The following is a 19,679-nucleotide window of genomic DNA, read 5'->3' on the forward strand; positions in this document are numbered from 1 at the left end:
CAAAGGGGGTAAAAATCACGGACTTCTACCTGCCGTCAAAAACGAGCCAAAACAATTCATCTACCTATTGAGTACCGCAAACACTGCAAAACTAAAAAGACGTACCTAACAAAAGAAAGAGGTAGTTAACAAGGAGTATAAATACGAGCAACCAACAAAAATTATGCAGAACGAAAAATGACACTGAAGATGGCACAACGCCGAAACCGGTTTGTCTCCAAACCAAATTTGACAAGGGATGACGGAAATTCGTTCCATAATACATCATACACCCACCCTGTCGGAAACAACAACAACCAAAAAGGAAACATTCAGCCTTATTGCGTAAGTCTTAAATTAGACTATATTGTAAGACTCGACAACTATGCAGTGCTGCCATGTTTTTCCGTTTTAATACACTAGTCGAGTCGAAATTTTAGGCAATGATATGAAATTTTCGATACGATTCGACTCTCGAAAATCGACTTGCATTCGACACGACTCTCGCAATGAGGCTGACTAACTCCAGTCTTAAGGGTTGCGAACACTTCAGCTAAGATGCTGGTGAATATTTTCCAATAGTGCTGCATAACTCAGCATTGCACGATGTAGAATTACATAAGCGGCCGCTGTATGATCGCTGTGCTGTAGTAGTTAGAAGTGCGCACTACCATTTCTCAGGGTCTGGGATCGAGTCCAGTTTCCAACTAACATAAAAAAAGATAAGCATTTTTTTCTAATAACGATCCATCTTAGGCAGGGAATGGCAAACCCCCGAATGGGTTTCTGCCATGAAAAACATCTTCGCTTAAAAATACAATCGCCGTTCGGCATCGGCGTAAATTTGTAGGTCCCTCCCCTTTGTATGACAACATCGAGGCACACGCCACAAACCAGAGGAGAAGCTCAAATCTGTTATATGTATTAACTATTATTATTATATAGACACAGGTATGTATCTATCTGCTTACATATAAATATATACATACGTGTATAGGATTATTACGATTGTTTATATGTATGTACGTACCAGTGTGATCACTTCTATGCCCCCATTTCGAATTATTTCATTGGCGGGGTCGCTGCACAATGAAAATACCGGCTGCTTGATGTTGTACTTTTTCAAATAGTATAACATAGACTTGGCTGGTTGTATAAGATCATCCTAGGATGTATAAATACAGAATTTAATATGACTTTTACACAAAAATACAACCATTTTCGAATTCAGTATAACCTTTTGAAAATCCTTTACGCCGATATCAGTAAATTTGTTTACATATTCCTCATCCGATCGCATGCTATTATTTGTCACGAACAGCACCTGCTTACCGTCCGCCTTTAGTGAATTCACGGCGTCACCAGTTCCAGGTAGTGGTGTAGTGATCATCCACATCACGCCATCACAATCACACATCACCACATCAAAAGAGTCGACAAAAGCCTTTTGCTCCTGTGTAGAAAGTTTTAAAATATGACGCGCTTTCTGTGCTGCTGCCATCGTTGCTGGTCGGCGAATCACTACTCCAGCGCATTTTAGGCAAAACGCCGCAAACTAAATATTTTCCATGCAATACATTCACACATATATATATATGTTTATATCTGATTAAGAGCGCACATTGCTTTGAAAAACCTATTTACACTCTAAACAATTAGCAATGCACCGAAAAACACTGTTCTACAAAGTAAAATAGTTTGATACGTACAAAGTAAAGATATATTTCACTTTATCGTGTAACTGTTAAACTTCCAAGCATCTGAAATTAGCAATTTAAATTTTTTTTAAATTAGTGTTTTAATTTTTCTCCAAAGCTTAAGGGTTCTTATGTCTGTGAACTTAAGACTAGTTAGTTATTTAAAGAATTAGGTATAGCAGAGAGAGGTGAGACTGCGTGCTTAAAGAGCTTTTGTGTACCTTAAAAGAGTCAATAGTCTTTTACACCTAAAAGCTTAAACAGACGACAGCGTTTATCTCGGACTTAATCCAGATCAACTACAGTTAATTCCCGAGTTGATCCGGATGAACGCTGCCGTCTGTTTATGCTTTAAGATGCCTTCAGATACTCTAATAAGTACTAGAAGAACATTTAAATGCACGAATCTTTGATTGACCAAAGCCAAACCATCCCACAGAATATTCTCAAGGTACTCAGTATTTATGTGCCTGGAAGAAAGTCAACTGAGATCACAAAATGTTTCCGGTCACACATAGACTGTTAGAGAATCTTTCTTGAGCCAGCTAGAGCCGCCTTGAATTTTCCCAGGCGGTCACTTCATCCCACTTTACCCTTTTCTTCTTGGAATACCCTATAATAGAACATTAAGGGTTGAGTAAAATATAGAATGCGACTTTTTTCGTTAAAAATAAACCCTTGGCGAAACCTGGTTGTACAGACGATAATATTTCCATCGAATTCTTTAATAGAGATGTAATCCAAATTTTTGTTAAGGACACAAGATTTTTACACAAAATTCATCACAGAGTGGACCAAAAAAGATCGGATCGAACTTATCTACATATATAAAATATCTTGCTAAGCCTGCCTCCCTTAAAAGCGGCGTCATGCGGCGTTTTTTATAACCACAAATTAAATTAATCATCCAACCGAATTTAAAAAATATTATAACAGTTTTTGATACATGCAGATCAGAAAAAGTTTCCTGCGATCATATGTGGGACTACATTCCTCCAGACCCGCTCTTCGAGAGCTTTTTAGAAGCGTAAGATAGAAAATGATTCATTTAGCTCGTAATTTATTTGTGGTGAACGCTCGAACGGCTGCTTGAAGTGGGCCTTCTCCTTTAGCTGCCATGCATTTGCAAGTGTGTGTCTTTGTATTACGTGCGAGTCCCGAGAAGTTAATATTTTGTTGTAGAGTGTAGAAACTATCTAGTCCCTGCATAGCGTTTGCAAGCTAGAGATGTAAACGTTTCAACGATTTTCGAGACCGAAATTCACGTATTACATAATTGTCCGTCAACATACTGAAAAAGCGATTGTACATCCACAAAAATCTTGGTCAAAACATTATTTCGGTCTTCCACTCTACATTAAATGGCATAAAATTTAAACTTTATCTTTAGTTAGTTATTTGTCTACAGAAAAAAGGTTTGGGGGTTTGCTGGCATGTAATGAAGACAAGCAGTCATCCTCTTGAATGGGCACTCGAGATACCAGTAAGGGTATCATCCGGGACGCCAGTGGGAGTGCCATTATAAATACCATTAGGGGTACGATTGAAGTGCGATATATCAATAAGTATACCGTCAGGGATATCAGTAGGGGCGTCACTGGATGTATCATTATTTATTTATTTATCTCACTTTTCAGTGTACAGAAGGTTTTCTTACCGGCTAATTCACATTTGCTCAATTTCGTTTTGATATTGCAAAAAAGTCGGTGTTTCGATATTGCGCTACTAAAATGAGCATCCCTATTATCAGTAGATACTGCTACTAAGCACTTTTCAAATGTAACAAAATGCTCTTCATAATAATCTTTAGTATTTGTTTTGCTTAGCGTGAAGTAATCATATTTGACGATGTGTGGTTTATTTTTCATAAATCCATAAACTCTTTATTCACTGTCATTAGCACCACTATAAGATGAGTAGGGTAAGCACTGCGACGAACTTATCACAACACTGAATCCAGCCCCAGAGACTATGAATTTTAGAATGGATGCCGGAGGCAGGTAATGTATGTATGTACCCCTAATAAGCTCTTGACTTGACGAAGTCTCGTGATGTTTCGCCAATGCAGTTCCCTCAGTTTGTTGTTTTCCTTCCTGAGCGGCTCCTTTATCGTACTGAGACCCCTCGCATGGTAGAGGTCCGGTCCAGCGGTTGTTCGGCCTCTTCATTTCCTTCGACAACCATGTGCCCTGGTACCCATATTTAGCTGGATTGTATTGTGCTCAGCAAGGGCATTAAGCTTCTCGATGCACTCCAAGGCCAAAGAGGATTTGACCTCGAAGGATGAGATAGCCATAAGTTCCGCCTGACTATCGCTTGGAATAAGTATCCTCCCACTTCGGTAATCTCAACGAAGGTTAATCTCTGCGCATAGACTGATTGCATAGACTTCCGGTTGGAAGATGCTTGCGAAAGTCCTCAAGGGAACTGTAAGTTCCAGTCTAGGGCCACTCGGCCTGGTAAATTTCTTATAAAAATATTCGGTCCTATTATGGTTGTCGACTTGGACACCGATGCCATTTTTTCATTAAAAAATTGCCCTCTTAGGTCTAACTCCAGCTACTCTGACCAAATGCTTCAAGTTGGTTAAACTTCCGGCCGATGTCAGCCAGGAATTCTCTTAGCAGCTAATTCAGACTTGGGTGTCTTTAGGCGATTCCTTTAATACCCAACGGAACAAAAACTAATATTGCAAGGCATTTACCAGCCTTTAATGGTAAAGGTGACTCTTTCCTTCCGATACCCAGTAAAAGTTCTCGACGGGACAAGATAAGAACTTAGACATCTTAAGTACTGACATTTATAAGTTTAAAAAAGGTTGTCATATGTACATACCGACGGATTTAACTTTGGCTTTCCCATTTAATTGTTTGCGACCTGCTTTTATTTTTTCAATAAGACAAATTTTCTCTTTAGCGAGCTGCTATACTACGTATGTATGTACCTCCCCAGTCCATTTAAAGGAATACTCTCATGAACCAACGACTACAGATCACCTAATCAGCCATCGTTGTATTTGTAATCGATTTTCAGAAAAAAGTTTTCGTAGCGTTTTTGACGTTTTTCGGTTTTGTTTACACCGTCTTCTACCTCTTCGTAGTGATTTTTTAGCGGTTGAATGTGTTTTCTGCAGCGATTTTAATTATAAATTTTGGTTTATTACATATTTATGATATAAAATAAAGTGCTGTGTGATCGAAACAAGTTTGTGCGTATGTTTGGTTTGCCAAAAGGCGTAAATTTGCGTGAAAAGTGGGTGCACGTTTGTGGTAGAACGTTGGCATTGAAAAATCGACCCGTGGTAATGATATGCGATTGTAAAACACTTTAAATCATGAAAACCATATTTTATGAACTTTTTTTGCTAATTGTCATCAAGTTTCACTTTGTATATTTTATAATAAATACCAATTTAATCGCACTCAATCACCGCGCCTTTTTCGTTTTCTTTGTTTGTTTTCATTCTTAGGCAGATGTCAAAAACACTCAGAAATATACTTTTTTCTTGCTTCTTTGATTAGGTGATCTTGTATTTTTGGTTCATGGGAATACTCTTGGATTTCTCGATTTGGGAGACATCGCTGTTTGTTCCTAAGCTAGTAATAGTAATAGGAGTACAAAATCGACAAATCTCGCTTATTGCTCAGAAATCAGAACACAGGGGGGACTCTTTTATTCCTCACATGGGGAGTTCCCCCCTTCAAGTTCTAGTGGGAAGAAGTTCTTATTTACCCAATAGTAGTTCTGTATACTAACACCCTTTATCATCACAAAGCATAAAATCCCCTTCGCTTTAGGAAAATATTAGGGGTATTCTCTGAGTCTTGCAAAGCCCTTGCACGGTGCACGGATTGCATGGTTTGCAAAGCTGTCCCATACGAAAACCGGTTTTTACCGTGCAATCCGTGCAATCTGTGCACCATGCAAGGGCTTTGCAAGACTCAGAGAATACCCCTAGTGTTAAAGCTGTTGTGACTAATTCATTTTAGATTAGTTTACATAAGCAAAGAGCAGAGAGAGCTTTTACTCTGCATGCGCCTATGAAAAATGTATAGAAAGCTTAAAAGAGTTTTGCCCGCGGGCAAGGCAGTGCCCATCACCGGTTTACATAAATTTACTTATGTAAGAATTTCCCGATCAAATTGGCGTACCACATAAATCATTCCATAGCTTTTCGAATTTTTCAGCATAAGTTACACAATATTGTTTGCACGTTTATTTAACACTTCAGCGTGGTGATAAAGCTTTTTGACATTGAATAGCTCTTCATCATGCCACATTGTCTACCGGTTGTCGGCGGCCGTTAGTTTATAGGCTTTAAAGCTTTTTTGTCGCTATCCTCTCCGAGGGAGTATAAGGTATTCTTATCGGTATGTTCGAGCAGCTACAATGCACTTGGAGCTCATTCTAGTTAATATCATTGATGTTTACTCAAATTGATATTGATTGCCTGCCGTTGACACTCTCCAACCTCGGTGTGTTGGTATCGGAGATTGTGGTGGGGAGTTGTCTTGCCGGTAACTATGTTCCCAACCCGCATTTGATAAGATACCTCAGAGATAAAGAATATTAAAAAGTAAGAAAAAATGTTCGATTGTGCTGGTTTCAACTTAAATTTGTAGCAGAAAACTTAATCGAAGCGACAATTTAAAATTCACTTTGCCAACAGAGCAGTAGGAGTGCGGTATTTATATCCAAATTATTCGTAATTACCGTAAATCAAAATTTGAAGAATAAAACAGCATTCAAGTAAATTTGTAGTTGTATGTAATTCTAAGAACTAAAAAAAAAATATTTAAAAACAAAAATGAATGTTTTTCACGAACGTGTGCTAATTACCGGCGATCTTAACGCCAGCGAGGCCAAAGCTTTGGCGAGTGTAGTGTCTACTTCAAGTTTCACTAATACCACCAGTACTTCCAGCAGCAGCAACAACACCAAAGTAATCATCAATCGCAGCAGTGACCACAACATACCCAAGGCAGAGAACACAGAAGACACCAAGCCAACGAAAACCGGTGAGGCGAAAAAGGCAGCGGACACCAACGGACCAAACGGTAGTCCGCACAGTCCAGTTGCTAGCACCAGCAAAAAAGCGGAATCGTCAACTACACAACCACTATCAGCCAGCAACACCACCCCCACCACCACCACCACCGCCACCAATGCTACCCGAAACAATTTGTGCAACGATTACAGCGAGGATCTGAAAATAATCGGTCATATAAAGAATATCGAGAAGATCAATGAGAAACGGCGGCTCTTCCTCAACAACACAATCAGCGAGTATACGATCGATGAAAAAACCGAAACTGAAACCAAAACTCAGTCGATTAATGGCGCCGAAACGGTTGTCAGCGAAAGCCGTACACATACACGCGAAGAGCAGGAGAAGCATGTTGATGGCAAAAAGGTGGGCGGCCTTAGTGAAATCAATGTCAATGGGCTTTCAAAGACAACAGCTACTACATTTCCGGCTGCTAAATACGCTACACTACCGCGTACGCCCGGTTCACCGCCACCCAAACCGCCTATGCTGAGCCGTACACGCAGCATTGGTATTGGCGATCAGAGATCGTACTCTGCCACATCGGTGCCTTCAACGCCTTCTACACCAACAGCGCCGCCGGGTACAGGAACTGCAACAGCAATCGCTAGCGGTCGGCCGCTTGCACCAATCGCTACACCCACACCATCGGGCACCCTAACACCGACAACACCAATAGCCCGTTCAGGCGACTCGTCGCCAAAAATCACTTTGGCACCTACTTTGATTACCAGCGCTTTGCTGCCCGAACCGATCAAAGTGGCGACCGTACAGCTGAGAGAGGATACAGTGCCAACGTTGCGTCGAGTAGTGGAGCGACCGGTTTCGCTGTCGCCGGAAGCGCCCAAACAGATTTCGGTCAATCACTACGAACGTCTGATTGAGGAACTTAAATGTCCCGGTTGCGCATATCCGATGAAGACGCCAATTTTACTCTGCAAGACTGGACACAGCATATGTCAGCAGTGCACAAGGGTACTCTTACTCTGTCCGCTGTGTAAGGTATGTATGTATGTATAAGTGTAGTTGATGGTGCTTACTACATAGCAAAATCTTATAAAAATACTAGACTACCAAGCAAGTAGCCCTCAAACTTACTGTTTCTAACCCATCTTATTCATTTTTTTTTTCTTTTTTTTTTTGTTATTATCTATTTTTTTGCCTTTGACGATAACTAATTTGCTTGTCAATATATATTTTATAAAAGTAATTTAAGTGAATGCAGCTATCGTATTTATTAGTAGTTTGACGTCAGTGCTTACCGTATTATCAAAGTTTCTGTGATTTTCTTCATTTGTGATTAAAATGGACATACATACGTACATATGTACCTGCATATGGCATAGATGAAGTCAGGTATCTTAACAAGTCAGAAATAGAATGAATGAAGACTTTGGTCATTTTTATGGCTCAGAGAAATTTGGAATTTAAAAGCTACTAACTCCTTTTAGTAAAATTTTACTGTAGAGCGAAGAAACATCATTAAAAAAAAAACGCACTACCCTGTTACCCGTTGTGTACATACTCTATTTATTACTTTCAAAAAAAAAAAACGGGGACGGTAATCATTATAAGTAAAATAATTTAAATCAGCATTTAATCATTATTTTATAATTTTTACTTTTTTCGTTTAAAAATAATAATTATTATTGAATTTTATTTTTTCGCTCAACGGAAATAATTATTATTTGATTTTTATATTTTTCGATCACAAATAATGATTAGTTTTTAAGTTTTTATTTTTTCGCTCAGAGATAATAATTATTATTAAGTTTTATTTTTCCATTTAAAAATAATGATTATTTATAAAATTTAAAAGGCCAAACAGTCGCAACCAACTGAAATTTTGACCTGGAAATTTTGGGACTTGTTCTTTTTATTAGGGTGTTGCTACCTCTGAAAAGTATACGTCGGAAATCACGCTGGTAATGCTTTTGAACTTTTTGAATGATCACTATTCTTGAGTGAAGAATCGAGACTAAATAATAATTTTTGTCTTTATGCGAAAAAATAAAAATCATAAAATAATCATTAACTTTAACCGAAAAAATAAAAATGAAGCAATAATAATTTCCTATGATCAAAAAAATAAAACTCAAGTATTAATTACTATTTTCAATATTTATTGATTGAACTCTTGGCGTTAAGTTGCGCATAATTGGCTACTTTTTTATTCGAAAAAAATAGATTCCATTGTTATCCCATTAAATTCTATATTTTTCGCAAAGTTATTGACATTTAAAATAGATTAGATTTAGAGAAAGGATAAGGTCTACTAGTTGCCACTACCGAAACGTTCTAATCCACGTATTGCTAAGAGCACTCGCGAGATCCTTTGGCTGAATGCCTTTTAGGTCGTGTGCTCCTAGAAAGGGAAGTCTGGTTCTAGTGAGGGCTTCACAGTGGCACAAAAAGTGCTCCTGTTCTTCATGCCTACTGATGTGAAGGAGTTCTTCGGTTCCCCTTGTTGAAATATCCGGAATGAAGGATGTAGCTCTAACTGTTACCTTCCGCAGTTGTCCAGTATTATTGGCCTCTTCATCCAGATATACATAGTTTCTCCTAGTGGAGCTCCACGGCAGACTGGTAAAGGGTCCTAGGCCTATGAATCGCTATGTAGCCCATTTCTGGTGAAAATATCTGCCACTTCTTTCCCCAGGACTTCACTGTGTCCTGGCACCCATATGAGGTATACTCGGTTCGTGGAGGCGATAAGTATTAAAATTTGAAGGCATTCCCACACCAGATTTGAGGGGACCTCGTGCGCTCTAAGAGCGAGGAGCGTCCGTTGTTCCTGTCGAGGAAAAATACCTTAAAGTTTTGTGTAAAGTTAAATCCCAGAAGGCACAGGTCAACAAAGCTAATGCGCAGCCCATATTTTTGTTCCATGAGATGAGCTTTGCTGTGAACAGTGGAGCCACTTTCTTGATTACAAGATGTAGAAGAGGAATGTCAAAAAGCGCTCGAGTGCCGCGTTTGGTGCGCTAGTAACTAGTTGTAGTTTTCTGAGCTTGACCAGCGTGGTCTTCATTTCTGCATTCTTCCACCAGACGGATGGAGCATAAGCTAGAATCGGTTTGGAGGTGGTATCATACAAACACCTTGCCAGTTTAGGTCTGATGCCCCAGTTCCGCCATTAGTTTCAGGCGGGTCAAGAAAGAGGCCTTGGTGTTTTGAATAGTTTTGTCTAGGTTAGGATTCCATAAGAACTTGTCATCAAGGATAACTCCAAAGTATTTGAGCTCTTTGGAGAAGTGTATCCTTTCTCCGTGAAGAAATGGTTCTAGTAATTTGTCCCTTTTCCTGGTGAAAATGACTATACTAGTCTTTTTGAGGTTTTTGTTTAACTCATTATTACTGCACCATTTGTCGGCAATGCTCAGAGCATTCTGTAGGAGGTTGGAGATAGCGTCTTCGAATCTACTTTCTGATTCTTGCTGCCCGCAAAGCCCTCAACGTCGAACCTATTTTCACTAGTTCTTCTACTACGTTGGACAATAGCAGAGGGCAGATCACTCCCCCTGCGGGCAACCATTCGTAGCTAAAAATCTGACTCTTTGCTATCCTAAATAGAGTTGATGGAATGGTTTCGGGTTTTAAGGACGTTTGCTATCCAGCGGCATGTCTATTAGAGAGTGTTCCATGTTATCGGAAGCGCCCGCCACGTCCAAGAAACATCCCACCGCCACCTCTTCGTTCTCCAAAGACTTCTCAATTTTCCTTGTGAGACTCTGAAGAGTATGGATAGTAGATTTACTGGCATATTGGTATGCAAAAAGCGTTTCCATTAAGGAAACTATTCCTAATATGCCCGTCTCTAATTCTCTTCAGAGAGGACGTAAGACTATGACTGTGATTGGTCTGCTGCAGAATAGCATCTAGATGCTCTAGGAACATTTCTGCATCAAAATAAAAAAAAATGTGAAAAAAGTCGCTTATATTTTTTCAACTGTTAGGGTTCGATATGTACATATATACAAACATATGTACATATGTATGTAGTTTATATGTATGGATGTTTATAACTACAATCTAATCTTCGCACACAATAATGCAATTTTTTTTTAAATGTAGTGTCCACTTTCAGACTTAATCAATTTTCGAATATATAGGTACGTATGTATGTATGTATATATATATTTTATTTTTAATTTATCTATTATGTATAACTACAACGAAAGAGAAATGTGTTCAAGGTCGAAGTTTTTATTTGATTCTATAGAAACACATTATCTCTGACATCAAAATGGACACTTGAACATTTACCTAATAAATACTTTTTAATTGAAACCGTGCGACAAAATCCAAAAAATTTAAAAATACGTACACGAAAAAATCAATATAATCACGAAACTAGGGCCCAAATATAAACAAAATATCGTTTCTAGTTTTCCTTTATGCCGTCAGGATTTTTTTAAAAAGTCTTAGCAATTTCAACGTTCAAATTATTTCAACAAATTATTTAAAAAATCAGTGCAATTTAGTGCCGTTTTCTCATGTAAATTGGTTTTAAAATGTCTCTGTCCATTTTTAACGGACTTCAGAAAAAGGAGAAAGTTATCAATTCGTCGGAATATATTCTTTTTATGTATTTTATCGCATAACTTTGGACCACGTTAACTGATTTTTATTGGATCATAAAGAAATTAACGGTAGTCTTAAATTTTTTTGTGAGAATTGATGTCGATTTTGTTTTTGCTTAAAAATTACTTCTTTCAGAACAAATTTTGTGTTTAACAGCCCGGTCAAGGCGAATCTATACAAGGTGGTGTTATTGGATCCGCTGATTGCACGGCGAATTTGTACCTTTTGTCAAAATCATGTGTTTGTTGTAATTTGGCTTTGTACTAATTGTCAAGGAGCGTATAGTTTGTTTCTATAATTTTTGTTTTTGTTCTGTTAACACCACCTTGTATAAATTCGCCTTGAGCCCGGTTTCACCCGCAATTTAAATGAAAAATGATTTTTTACTTCCCTGCGAATTTAAATTTGTCATTAAATTTTCTTTCGTGAAATTGGCTGTAAAAGGCAGATAAATTTTAAAACTTACTTAAAAAAACGGCCATTAGTAAAATAACAATATGGGTACCGAATGACAGAAAATTCTGTAGATTTATGATATTCAAACTTTTATGGTTCACAAAAACGAATGGGTATTAAAAATAACCGTATAATTCATTTTTTTATTTGTTTTCAACTAATAAAGCTAGAAGGTTGAAATTCGAGGATGTGCCAGTGTACATAAATATGTATGTATATTTTTTTTCAAAAACCAATATTGGAAACTTTCAAGGATATTTAACAATAAAATTTTAAAAGGGCATTTTCTATAACTATCGGTACTTGTTCACAAAAAAATGGTTGGTTTCAAATTCTACAGAACTTTCTCATTCATTTGTTAGCCATATTGTTATTCTAAATAATTTTTTTATCCATTCAAATTTCAAAGTCCTTTCAAGAAACATCCTGAGAGAAAAACTAAAAACGAAGTTTAATGTAAAGTTAACGTTTCCTCTTCGTCCTGCAGGAACCCTTCACCAACATACGCTCTCTCACCGTGGAAGCGCTATGCTCCAAGGCGCATTTCCGCTGCTCGAATGCCTCCGGAGGTTGTACTGTACGCTTACAAATTGAACTTTTGAGCTGGCACGAGAAGCAATGCATCTACAAGCCAATGAAATGCTTTATGGGTCGTGTATGGGGCGATTGTGAGTGGAATGGGCGAGAGGCTCACTGGAAGGAGCATTTGGAGAACGAACATGCCGACAAGGTATTCCACACAGAGATCACGGATATGATTTGGAATATGGGCGTAAAGCAGAAGCCATTGACTGGATATTATGTTTTCATTGTCTTCGATGAGATGTTTAATTTCTATGAAGTCTACGACAAGGAACGCATTCTTTTCACTATGGCCTGCACATCGACTGTGAAGGAGAAGAAACACAACTATGCTTTCGAGGTGACTATTGTGCATCGGGAAAATGAAGCCATTGCCATAACACAGAAGTATCCAGTGCATAGTGAATATGATAATGACATCTTGGCGGAGGGCACCTGCATTAGTATGCCACTAACAGATCTGGCGAAATTCATCGATGAAGATAGGGTGAGCAATCGTTAAAAATATTATCGTTTTTCAAACCTAATCCAAAATACCCTCTTTTATTCGACTCCAGTTACTACATTACCGCGTTCGCATTGTGGAAATAAAAACGCCACGTAAAGTGAGAAGCTCGCAGCGTAACAGCCCCAACTCTGGCGTACATCCAACAGACTTCCAGCAGACACAAATCGAAGGTGTCAATCTGAAGAGTGTGCCTGCAGAGGTGATTGTTACGCGCAAACTGGACGATATACCCTATGCGGACAACTCGACCGCTGCCACACCGCGCAGTGGTGGCGCACCAGCGACGGAAGGCGTGAGTGAGACTGAAGGTGAGCAGGTCAAAGTTAAAAACATTTACAATGGAAAATTTTCCAGTAATGAAAGCGGCTCCGAAAGTGATCCGGAATTTGAAGCTTTCATAGCAAAGAAATGGGGTACACCACAATTACATTTCAATAGAAAATTTTTGAAAAACAATTCCGATGAAAGCAATTCAACAGATGAGGCAGCAGGCAGTTTGCGTAGACTGGATCGGCGGTTTGTGCCAGATGACAAAATTTCAGTGACCAGCACTAGTACGAGCTACAAGAAGCGCGTGACCAACTCACTGCGCAAAAGTTTCCGTGGCTTCAAGACACCGCAAATTTTTAACAAAAAGGCGGCCGAAGATATAAAAGACAGCAAGTAGAGTACAGAAGCAGTGATAGCAAATGTATGTGGACACTCAAAATTAGATTTCCTTTCAGAATATTTAAATATCTGCGTAGATGTGTGGCAAAACTATCGGATTTTTATTGATGCCAATAAAATGTTCTTTGTTTTTGTTGTTCAGTTGATCAAAATAAGACACAGTCGTACATACATATGTATGTACTTATGCCATATAGGTATATTAATTAACTCCAAATTAAGCATTACATATATCTGTATGTATTTATGTTTGTGTGTATTTGATGTAATAATAAACATAAAAACCCACTTATTATATTTTAACATGATTTTATGGGCTGTTTTTGCTTACGCGTAAAAGCACATTTAGCGCATTTAGCTCTAAATGCTACTCTAAATGTACATTTATCCATACAAAATTCGTAACCTAAATGCAACTAAATGCAACTCCATTTTTGCATTAAGAATCTAAATGCTAAAAGCAACCCTGTGATCTTCCAAAATTTCCACGATTCGAACATGGTTTAAAGAGAAAAAGTGGCAACATTGCTTTTTCGAGTATACAGTTGCTAGCTGCGTTTCAGTGATCGCCGATCGAGATTTCTTTTATTTTACATTACATATTTGGATAAAGAAAAGTTAAGCAAATTCAACATCGATGTGATGCTGATATAAATCTGGATCAATTTGTGATCAACTCTGTTTGGTTTGGTTCCTATTTAAGTGAGGAAATTTTAATTGACAGCACCGACAAATGAATATATACACAAACAAATGGTTGGTTATGGTTATAACAATTCAAGTTTTTGTATTGAATTTTTGGTTTAAATTTTATTTTTTCCTTTTCAGTAGGATTTTTGCAGATTTTCTTCTGCGTGAGAATTGATCGTACCCTGCAAAAATCGTTGGACCATGTAGTCTATTTGTGGTATATTGGAGTACTCACAAAAGTGCTCCTCTGTCATGCTGTAGCGGACCAACTCGTGTCTCTGCGCCAGCTTATTGTTTGTTACCCGATAACTGCTCGTGTTTTAACGAAATGTGATTGAAGTTGAGCATTTGAAAGCACATTTGCATGTCTGGCCGTAGCTGAACGTGTAGAAATGCTCGCTGTTAGTTGTGAGCTCCCAGCATGTTCGGGTTCAAATGCCGTCAGAGGCAACATGTAATTTTTAATTTTTGTCTTGGGTTTTATTAATTTCGAAAAAGCATATGAGAAGTGAAGAACAAAAGCGTGTACAAACGAAAAAATATAACAACAATGCCATTGTTAAAATGTTGGAGTAGTTTTGTGCTACTCTGATGTAATGCAGGGATGGAGTATATGGTCCTGCCCTAGGACATCGCAATGTTAATTGGACCATATTTTTTATATGAATTGTGGTTAATTTTGGAGTACTCCTTGGTCCTTCGGGAGTACTCTTTACATGCATGCATGGAGTAGTCGCGATTTTTGCAGGGTAATATATACGGATCTAAATAAGAGACTGGAACACGGCTGTTTGTCAAAAGCATACGATTTCGAACTCGCGTAAATGTACATTTGCTAAATGCTATAGCATGAACGCTCTTCGAAAACATATGTTCGAAGGTGCTAAATGCTGCATTTTAAATGCAGCAAAAACGCTGCATTAGATGCGTAAACATATTTACTCTCGGCATGGGTACGGTGGCCATATTTTAGAAATAAAAGTACATTACTAAAATAAGGATACAGGCAAAAGATGATAGCCTAATAGCCGACCTAAACGGGGTTAGATTGCCGAAACAACAGCCCTTAGTCGGGGTAAAACCCGAGTCGTTCCGGTAGGAATATGAGTTTCTCCCGAGAATCTGGGCTGAACGGCTCAAAATAGTCTGTGGATCGCGCCAGTCCTTCTCGTCATCCACCATTCGAGAAAATCAGGGTATGATGGTTCGTCTCCAAGCATTGTCAAGCTCGAAACATTTTACAGTTATGCACATATCAGTAAAAAGTAAATATCCGCAGCCGAAGTGTTACTGGTCCACTCGGTGGCACCAAGGTTCGAAACAACCTCTAAAAATGTAATTGTCGGTACACTCTAAATTGTAGGCATAGCTCGGCCAAACACTTGGCCATTTACATTAATCTTTTTAAATATCAGTCGACTATATCGGCTTTTCCGTCTACAGCATCTAAGCCGACATCTATTTCAGCCTGAGCCGGTATCTAAATGAACTGATGGATGAGATCCAAACCTACATCAAATAACCTTTGGCAAACCATTGCCGTTCCTACGACAGTCGGGTTTACTTATCCGGAACGACCCAGATTCATATCTGGTCAAGGACTGTCACTACAGCAACACTCCTCAAAAACTCTTTGGGGGATTTGTATGCTGTTTAAACAACAACTACAGTCCAAGGCCAGATATAGATCTGCGTCGTTCCGGTTACGTAGACCCTGTCCTGTCACCGTATTGTTGTTGTGTCGTGCTTACAAAACGTGAAAAGTGTAATAATTTTCGTGCAAAGCGGCAACTCATGCTTAGCGTATTTTGCATTCTCCACCATACGTTCTCCATGGACATCACATCACATAAGTCCTCATTTACACACGGCGAATTTTGTTGCGACAACTCGACGTTTGTAGGAGAGAGCGTGACGAGGAAAGTAGAGAGGCACCGAGTTGCTCGTGCTCGGGCAAACACGCTTTGTGCTCTCGTTCGTCTGTGTAAATGGAGTTAGCGGTTCAAAGCTGACAACAACAATTGCATACAAAGAAGTCGCCGTGTGTAAATGAAACGAGCAACACCAAAAGGGAATGTGAAAAATCGCGTCGACTAAAGTTTCCGTGTATAAACACAGTCTAATGTACTCAACTGTCGGTTTCATACGTCTACGACGGTGATGGGTACCGCCTTGCCCGCGGGCAAAGCTCTTTTAAGCTTTCTATATATTTTGTATAGGCTAGTGAAGAGTAAAAGCTCTCTCTGCCCATCGCTGGTCTACGACACAGATGACTTTAGACCAGCGAAGGGCACATAGACTTTTTACTCTGCACGCGCCTATGCCAAATATATAGAAAGCTTAAAAGAGCTCGGCCGCTGTGGTGTAGTGGTAAGCAGTGCGCGCTTTCACTCATCAGCACCTGGGTTCAAGCCCTGGTCAAAGCAACATCGCAAAAAAAGTATAGAAAAAGGTTTTTTCTTAACAGCGGTCGTCCCTCGGCAGGCAATGGCAAACCTCCGAGTGTATTTCTGCCATGAAAAACAGCTTCTCATAAAAATACAATCGCAGTTCGGAGGAGGCGTAAAACTGTAGGTCCCTCCGCTTTGTGTGACAAATCAAGGCGCACGCCACAAGTCGGAGGAGAAGCTCGGCCAAACACTAACATATGTGTAAGCGCCAATCTATTATTATTAAAAGCCAGAAAAGCCTGGAACGCCTGACAAGCTTGTCGTGGACCTGTACTCTTATTTTCTAATGAATCAGGCTAGTCAAAAAATTATAAAAAAATGCGTTATTAGGCATTTGCCGCAAGCTGTGTTTCATTATGTTCCGTTCTGTTCTGTTTCTATACAACAGCTGGGAGCGTGCAAGATAATTGATTAGTGATGTAATGAGTCGATACTTTGATGTTTTGATCGAAACTCGGTACCGAAACGTTTAGGCTTTCAATAAGAACCCATGTAGACCAACAATAAAAGCGGTTTAGGGGAGTCAAGTCTATCAAAAGCAAGTGTAGGGGCTAATTGAGGTCTTTATTTCCATTTTCCATCGCCACAATGCAGAGAAGCGTGTTTTTTTTTAGATGAATCGGACGATATTATTTTTGTAGGCCTGAAAGACTTCCTTCATTCGACAAAGCATTTTTTCTAATTTTAGATCTACGAAGGTGGAAACTGATAAAATGTTATTTTACTGTTGCGGCAATATCAAGACGGCGATGAGAGTGTTTTGATATGTGGTTTCCACATTGCTTAGTACAAACTCTTCAACTTTTGGGAATACATCTTCTTAATCGTATTAATTGTGAATCATATTCATAGTCGAAATAAAGTCGATGTAACTCTTTCGACAGATATTCTGTTGTAAAGTATGTCAACAAGTTGCAATTACGTATAAAATCGGTATTGGGTACCGAAAAGGAAGTATTGGATACCGAGTATTGGGTACCGACAATTCAGCACATCACTATTATTGATGTAAATTTGTAAATCCAAACAGACCGGCCAAGAATTTGCAAAAGGTAAATAAAATGATTTACAGCATAACAATAAATAACAACTATATTTTTGTTTCAATTAACACCTCAAGTCTTTCGCAATGGGTGTCACTGTATTGCTGCCATATCAGATACCAGAGGGGAAAACTGGCGCACAAGCAATCGACTACCTCACGAAACGCCTTCTGGCATTGGGCGCCGTTCATACCGGACATTTCCTAGTAGATTGCGAAACTTACATTTCCACACCACCACATGGCCCAGCCAAAACCGTGCATGTGCTTCACGATTCCGAATATCCAGCATCCACGTTTTCCATATTAGACAACGGCGCTGGCAAGCAAATTCCGCTAGTAGCAGACAACCTCTTCGATTTGTTGATGCTGAAAATGACTACAGTGTACACGTCGAAGAAGCAAACGAAAATCGAATCGAAAGGTGCGCGCTTCGAATACGGTGATTTTCTTATAAAACTGGGTTCGGTAACAATGATGGAGAATTTCAAAGGCATACTCATTGAAATCGAATATAGACCGTGTGTGGTGCTTTCTTATTGCTGGGAAATGATACGTGAAATGCTGCAAGGCTTTCTAGGCATGCAAATTGCAAAAGAATATCCCGCCTATTTTTCACAGCAAATAATGAATCCTATGGGTCAACAGCAGATACATCAAAAACAAAACGATGTATATGAACCAATCGATACGATTAATCAATACTTGGAAAGTTTTACAAATTATCGCAAGCAAAATGTGCTGCCTGTGGCGAGTGGTGGCGGAGCATCGACAGCACAAAATGCAGGGGCTGGCATGCAGGGCGGCACTCAACGAATGCGGATGTAAGGCTTGCTAGCAATGTGGACGTTATTTTAAGTACTATTATTTAAATGATGAAGCTAAGTTATTAAAAAAAATTAATAGCAAATCTTTTAGACACTTTAATACTGGTCGAAGCGAAAGATGAATAATGTGGCCGGATACATCGTGGCAGGTATTTGGAGTTCGCTAAGTCAATGCGGATCAACATGGTAGCTGATTACGTTGTGCTTGTTGAAAAAATTAACAACCCAACGACCTACCTACTAAAGTCAATTCGGGTACGCCGAATTTAGTGTTGATAGTTATTTTTCTAGGTTGGGTCATTTAATCGAGTCTTATACCTACATACGTAAAATTTATTTTTTTAGGCAAGACCCATTTTTTCAGCGCAGTTTTACTTCCTTTCCATGGCTCTCAAGGGTATCTTCTTTGCGAGGAACCCGAATTTGATTTTATTTTGGAAATACATTTTGTTTTTATTTATTTATTGATGAAAATACGTTTGTAAAAATTGCATCACAATCGGGGAAGAAAAAATATGCCTACTACTAAAAAAATTTTCTCATTTTGTGGAAAAGCTCCTAAATTTTTTATGGTAATTTTTTCTTAACTGAGGTCTCCCCTCGGCAGGCAAACGCAAACCTCCGAGTTCATTTCTGCCATGAAAAATAGCTTCTCGTAAAAATACTATCGTCGTTCGTAGTCGGCGTAAAACTGTAGGCTCCTCCTCTTTGTGTGACCACATAAAAACGCACACCATAAATCGGGAGAAAAGCTCGGCCAAACACTAACATATCGTTACCTAAAGGTGAAAAGGTGCCAAGTCCATTTTTTTGTTTTTAAATTGTTTAGGAGAGACAAAAAATTGATGTAATTTCGCAATATTTGTCATTCTACACCAAAAACTAAATTTCGAAAAAAAGTGGATTTGGCACCTTTTCAAACTTGGTTAGATTATACATATATTTGAATGGAAAAACAAACAAAGAAAGCACCTGGTAGGGTATTGGTAGAAATGAAGAAAAAAATATATAATTTCCTTGTAAAAATACAATCGCCGTTTGGAGTCGGCGTAAAACTGTAGGTCCCTCCCTTTATGTGACAACATCAAGCCGCACGCATAAAATCGGAGAAGCTCAATTGTTTCCTTTTTCTTCAAATTCAATTAAAT

At 38.8% G+C, this 19,679-nt stretch overlaps 3 protein-coding genes across 6 annotated transcripts in view; 2 read left to right on the top strand and 1 right to left on the bottom strand.

The window, feature by feature from the left end:
* Positions 1 to 3,607, bottom strand: part of LOC108364342 (4-nitrophenylphosphatase) — a 6,730-nt gene extending 3,123 nt beyond the window's left edge. Inside the window, exons 1-2 of the mRNA XM_017617986.1 lie at positions 1,217 to 3,607; positions 1,010 to 1,144 (exon numbers count right to left, since the gene is read on the bottom strand). Coding sequence (XP_017473475.1) covers positions 1,010 to 1,144; positions 1,217 to 1,480 — 399 coding nt within the window. The 5' untranslated portion in view covers positions 1,481 to 3,607. The remainder of the gene's footprint in view (positions 1 to 1,009; positions 1,145 to 1,216) is intronic.
* A 2,456-nt stretch (positions 3,608 to 6,063) lies between these two features.
* LOC108364340 (uncharacterized) lies at positions 6,064 to 13,808 on the top strand. 2 transcript variants are annotated; one of them, XM_017617981.1, is made up of 4 exons: positions 6,064 to 7,725; positions 12,251 to 12,832; positions 12,903 to 13,516; positions 13,579 to 13,808. In XM_017617981.1, the coding sequence occupies exons 1-4, from the start codon at positions 6,484 to 6,486 to the stop codon at positions 13,628 to 13,630; spliced, it is 2,490 nt and encodes an 829-aa protein (XP_017473470.1). In that variant the 5' UTR covers positions 6,064 to 6,483; the 3' UTR covers positions 13,631 to 13,808. The 2 variants fall into 2 exon arrangements, with proteins under 2 accessions (XP_017473470.1, XP_017473471.1); XM_017617982.1 differs by lacking the exon at positions 13,579 to 13,808 and having other exon boundaries at positions 12,903 to 13,145; positions 13,208 to 13,296.
* Positions 13,809 to 17,646: 3,838 nt separating this feature from the next.
* On the top strand, positions 17,647 to 19,173 carry MED20 (Mediator complex subunit 20). 3 transcript variants are annotated; one of them, XM_017617989.1, is made up of 3 exons: positions 17,674 to 17,714; positions 17,777 to 18,562; positions 18,623 to 19,147. In XM_017617989.1, exon 2 carries the CDS (start codon positions 17,792 to 17,794, stop codon positions 18,530 to 18,532), a length of 741 nt encoding a protein of 246 aa, XP_017473478.1. In that variant the 5' UTR covers positions 17,674 to 17,714; positions 17,777 to 17,791; the 3' UTR covers positions 18,533 to 18,562; positions 18,623 to 19,147. The 3 variants fall into 3 exon arrangements, with proteins under 3 accessions (XP_017473477.1, XP_017473478.1, XP_017473476.1); XM_017617988.1 differs by having other exon boundaries at positions 17,647 to 17,713; positions 17,789 to 19,148; XM_017617987.1 differs by having other exon boundaries at positions 17,777 to 19,173.
* The last annotated feature ends 506 nt before the right edge of the window (positions 19,174 to 19,679 follow it).

The sequence above is a fragment of the Rhagoletis zephyria genome, unplaced genomic scaffold (genome assembly GCF_001687245.7).
Source record: "Rhagoletis zephyria isolate East Lansing unplaced genomic scaffold, Rhagoletis_zephyria_1.1 Rzeph_scaffold_01540, whole genome shotgun sequence".
NCBI lineage: Eukaryota > Metazoa > Arthropoda > Insecta > Diptera > Tephritidae > Rhagoletis > Rhagoletis zephyria.

Coding starts and splice junctions, on each gene's coding strand:
- MED20 (XM_017617988.1), top strand. CDS start 17,792: ATGGGTGTCACTGTATTGCTGCCATATCAGATACCAGAGGGGAAAACT.
- LOC108364340 (XM_017617981.1), top strand. CDS start 6,484: ATGAATGTTTTTCACGAACGTGTGCTAATTACCGGCGATCTTAACGCC. Junction 7,726..12,250: donor TACTCTGTCCGCTGTGTAAG/GTATGTATGTAT, acceptor TTCGTCCTGCAG/GAACCCTTCACCAACATACG. Junction 13,517..13,578: donor GAAGATATAAAAGACAGCAA/GTAGAGTACAGA, acceptor ATTTCCTTTCAG/AATATTTAAATATCTGCGTA.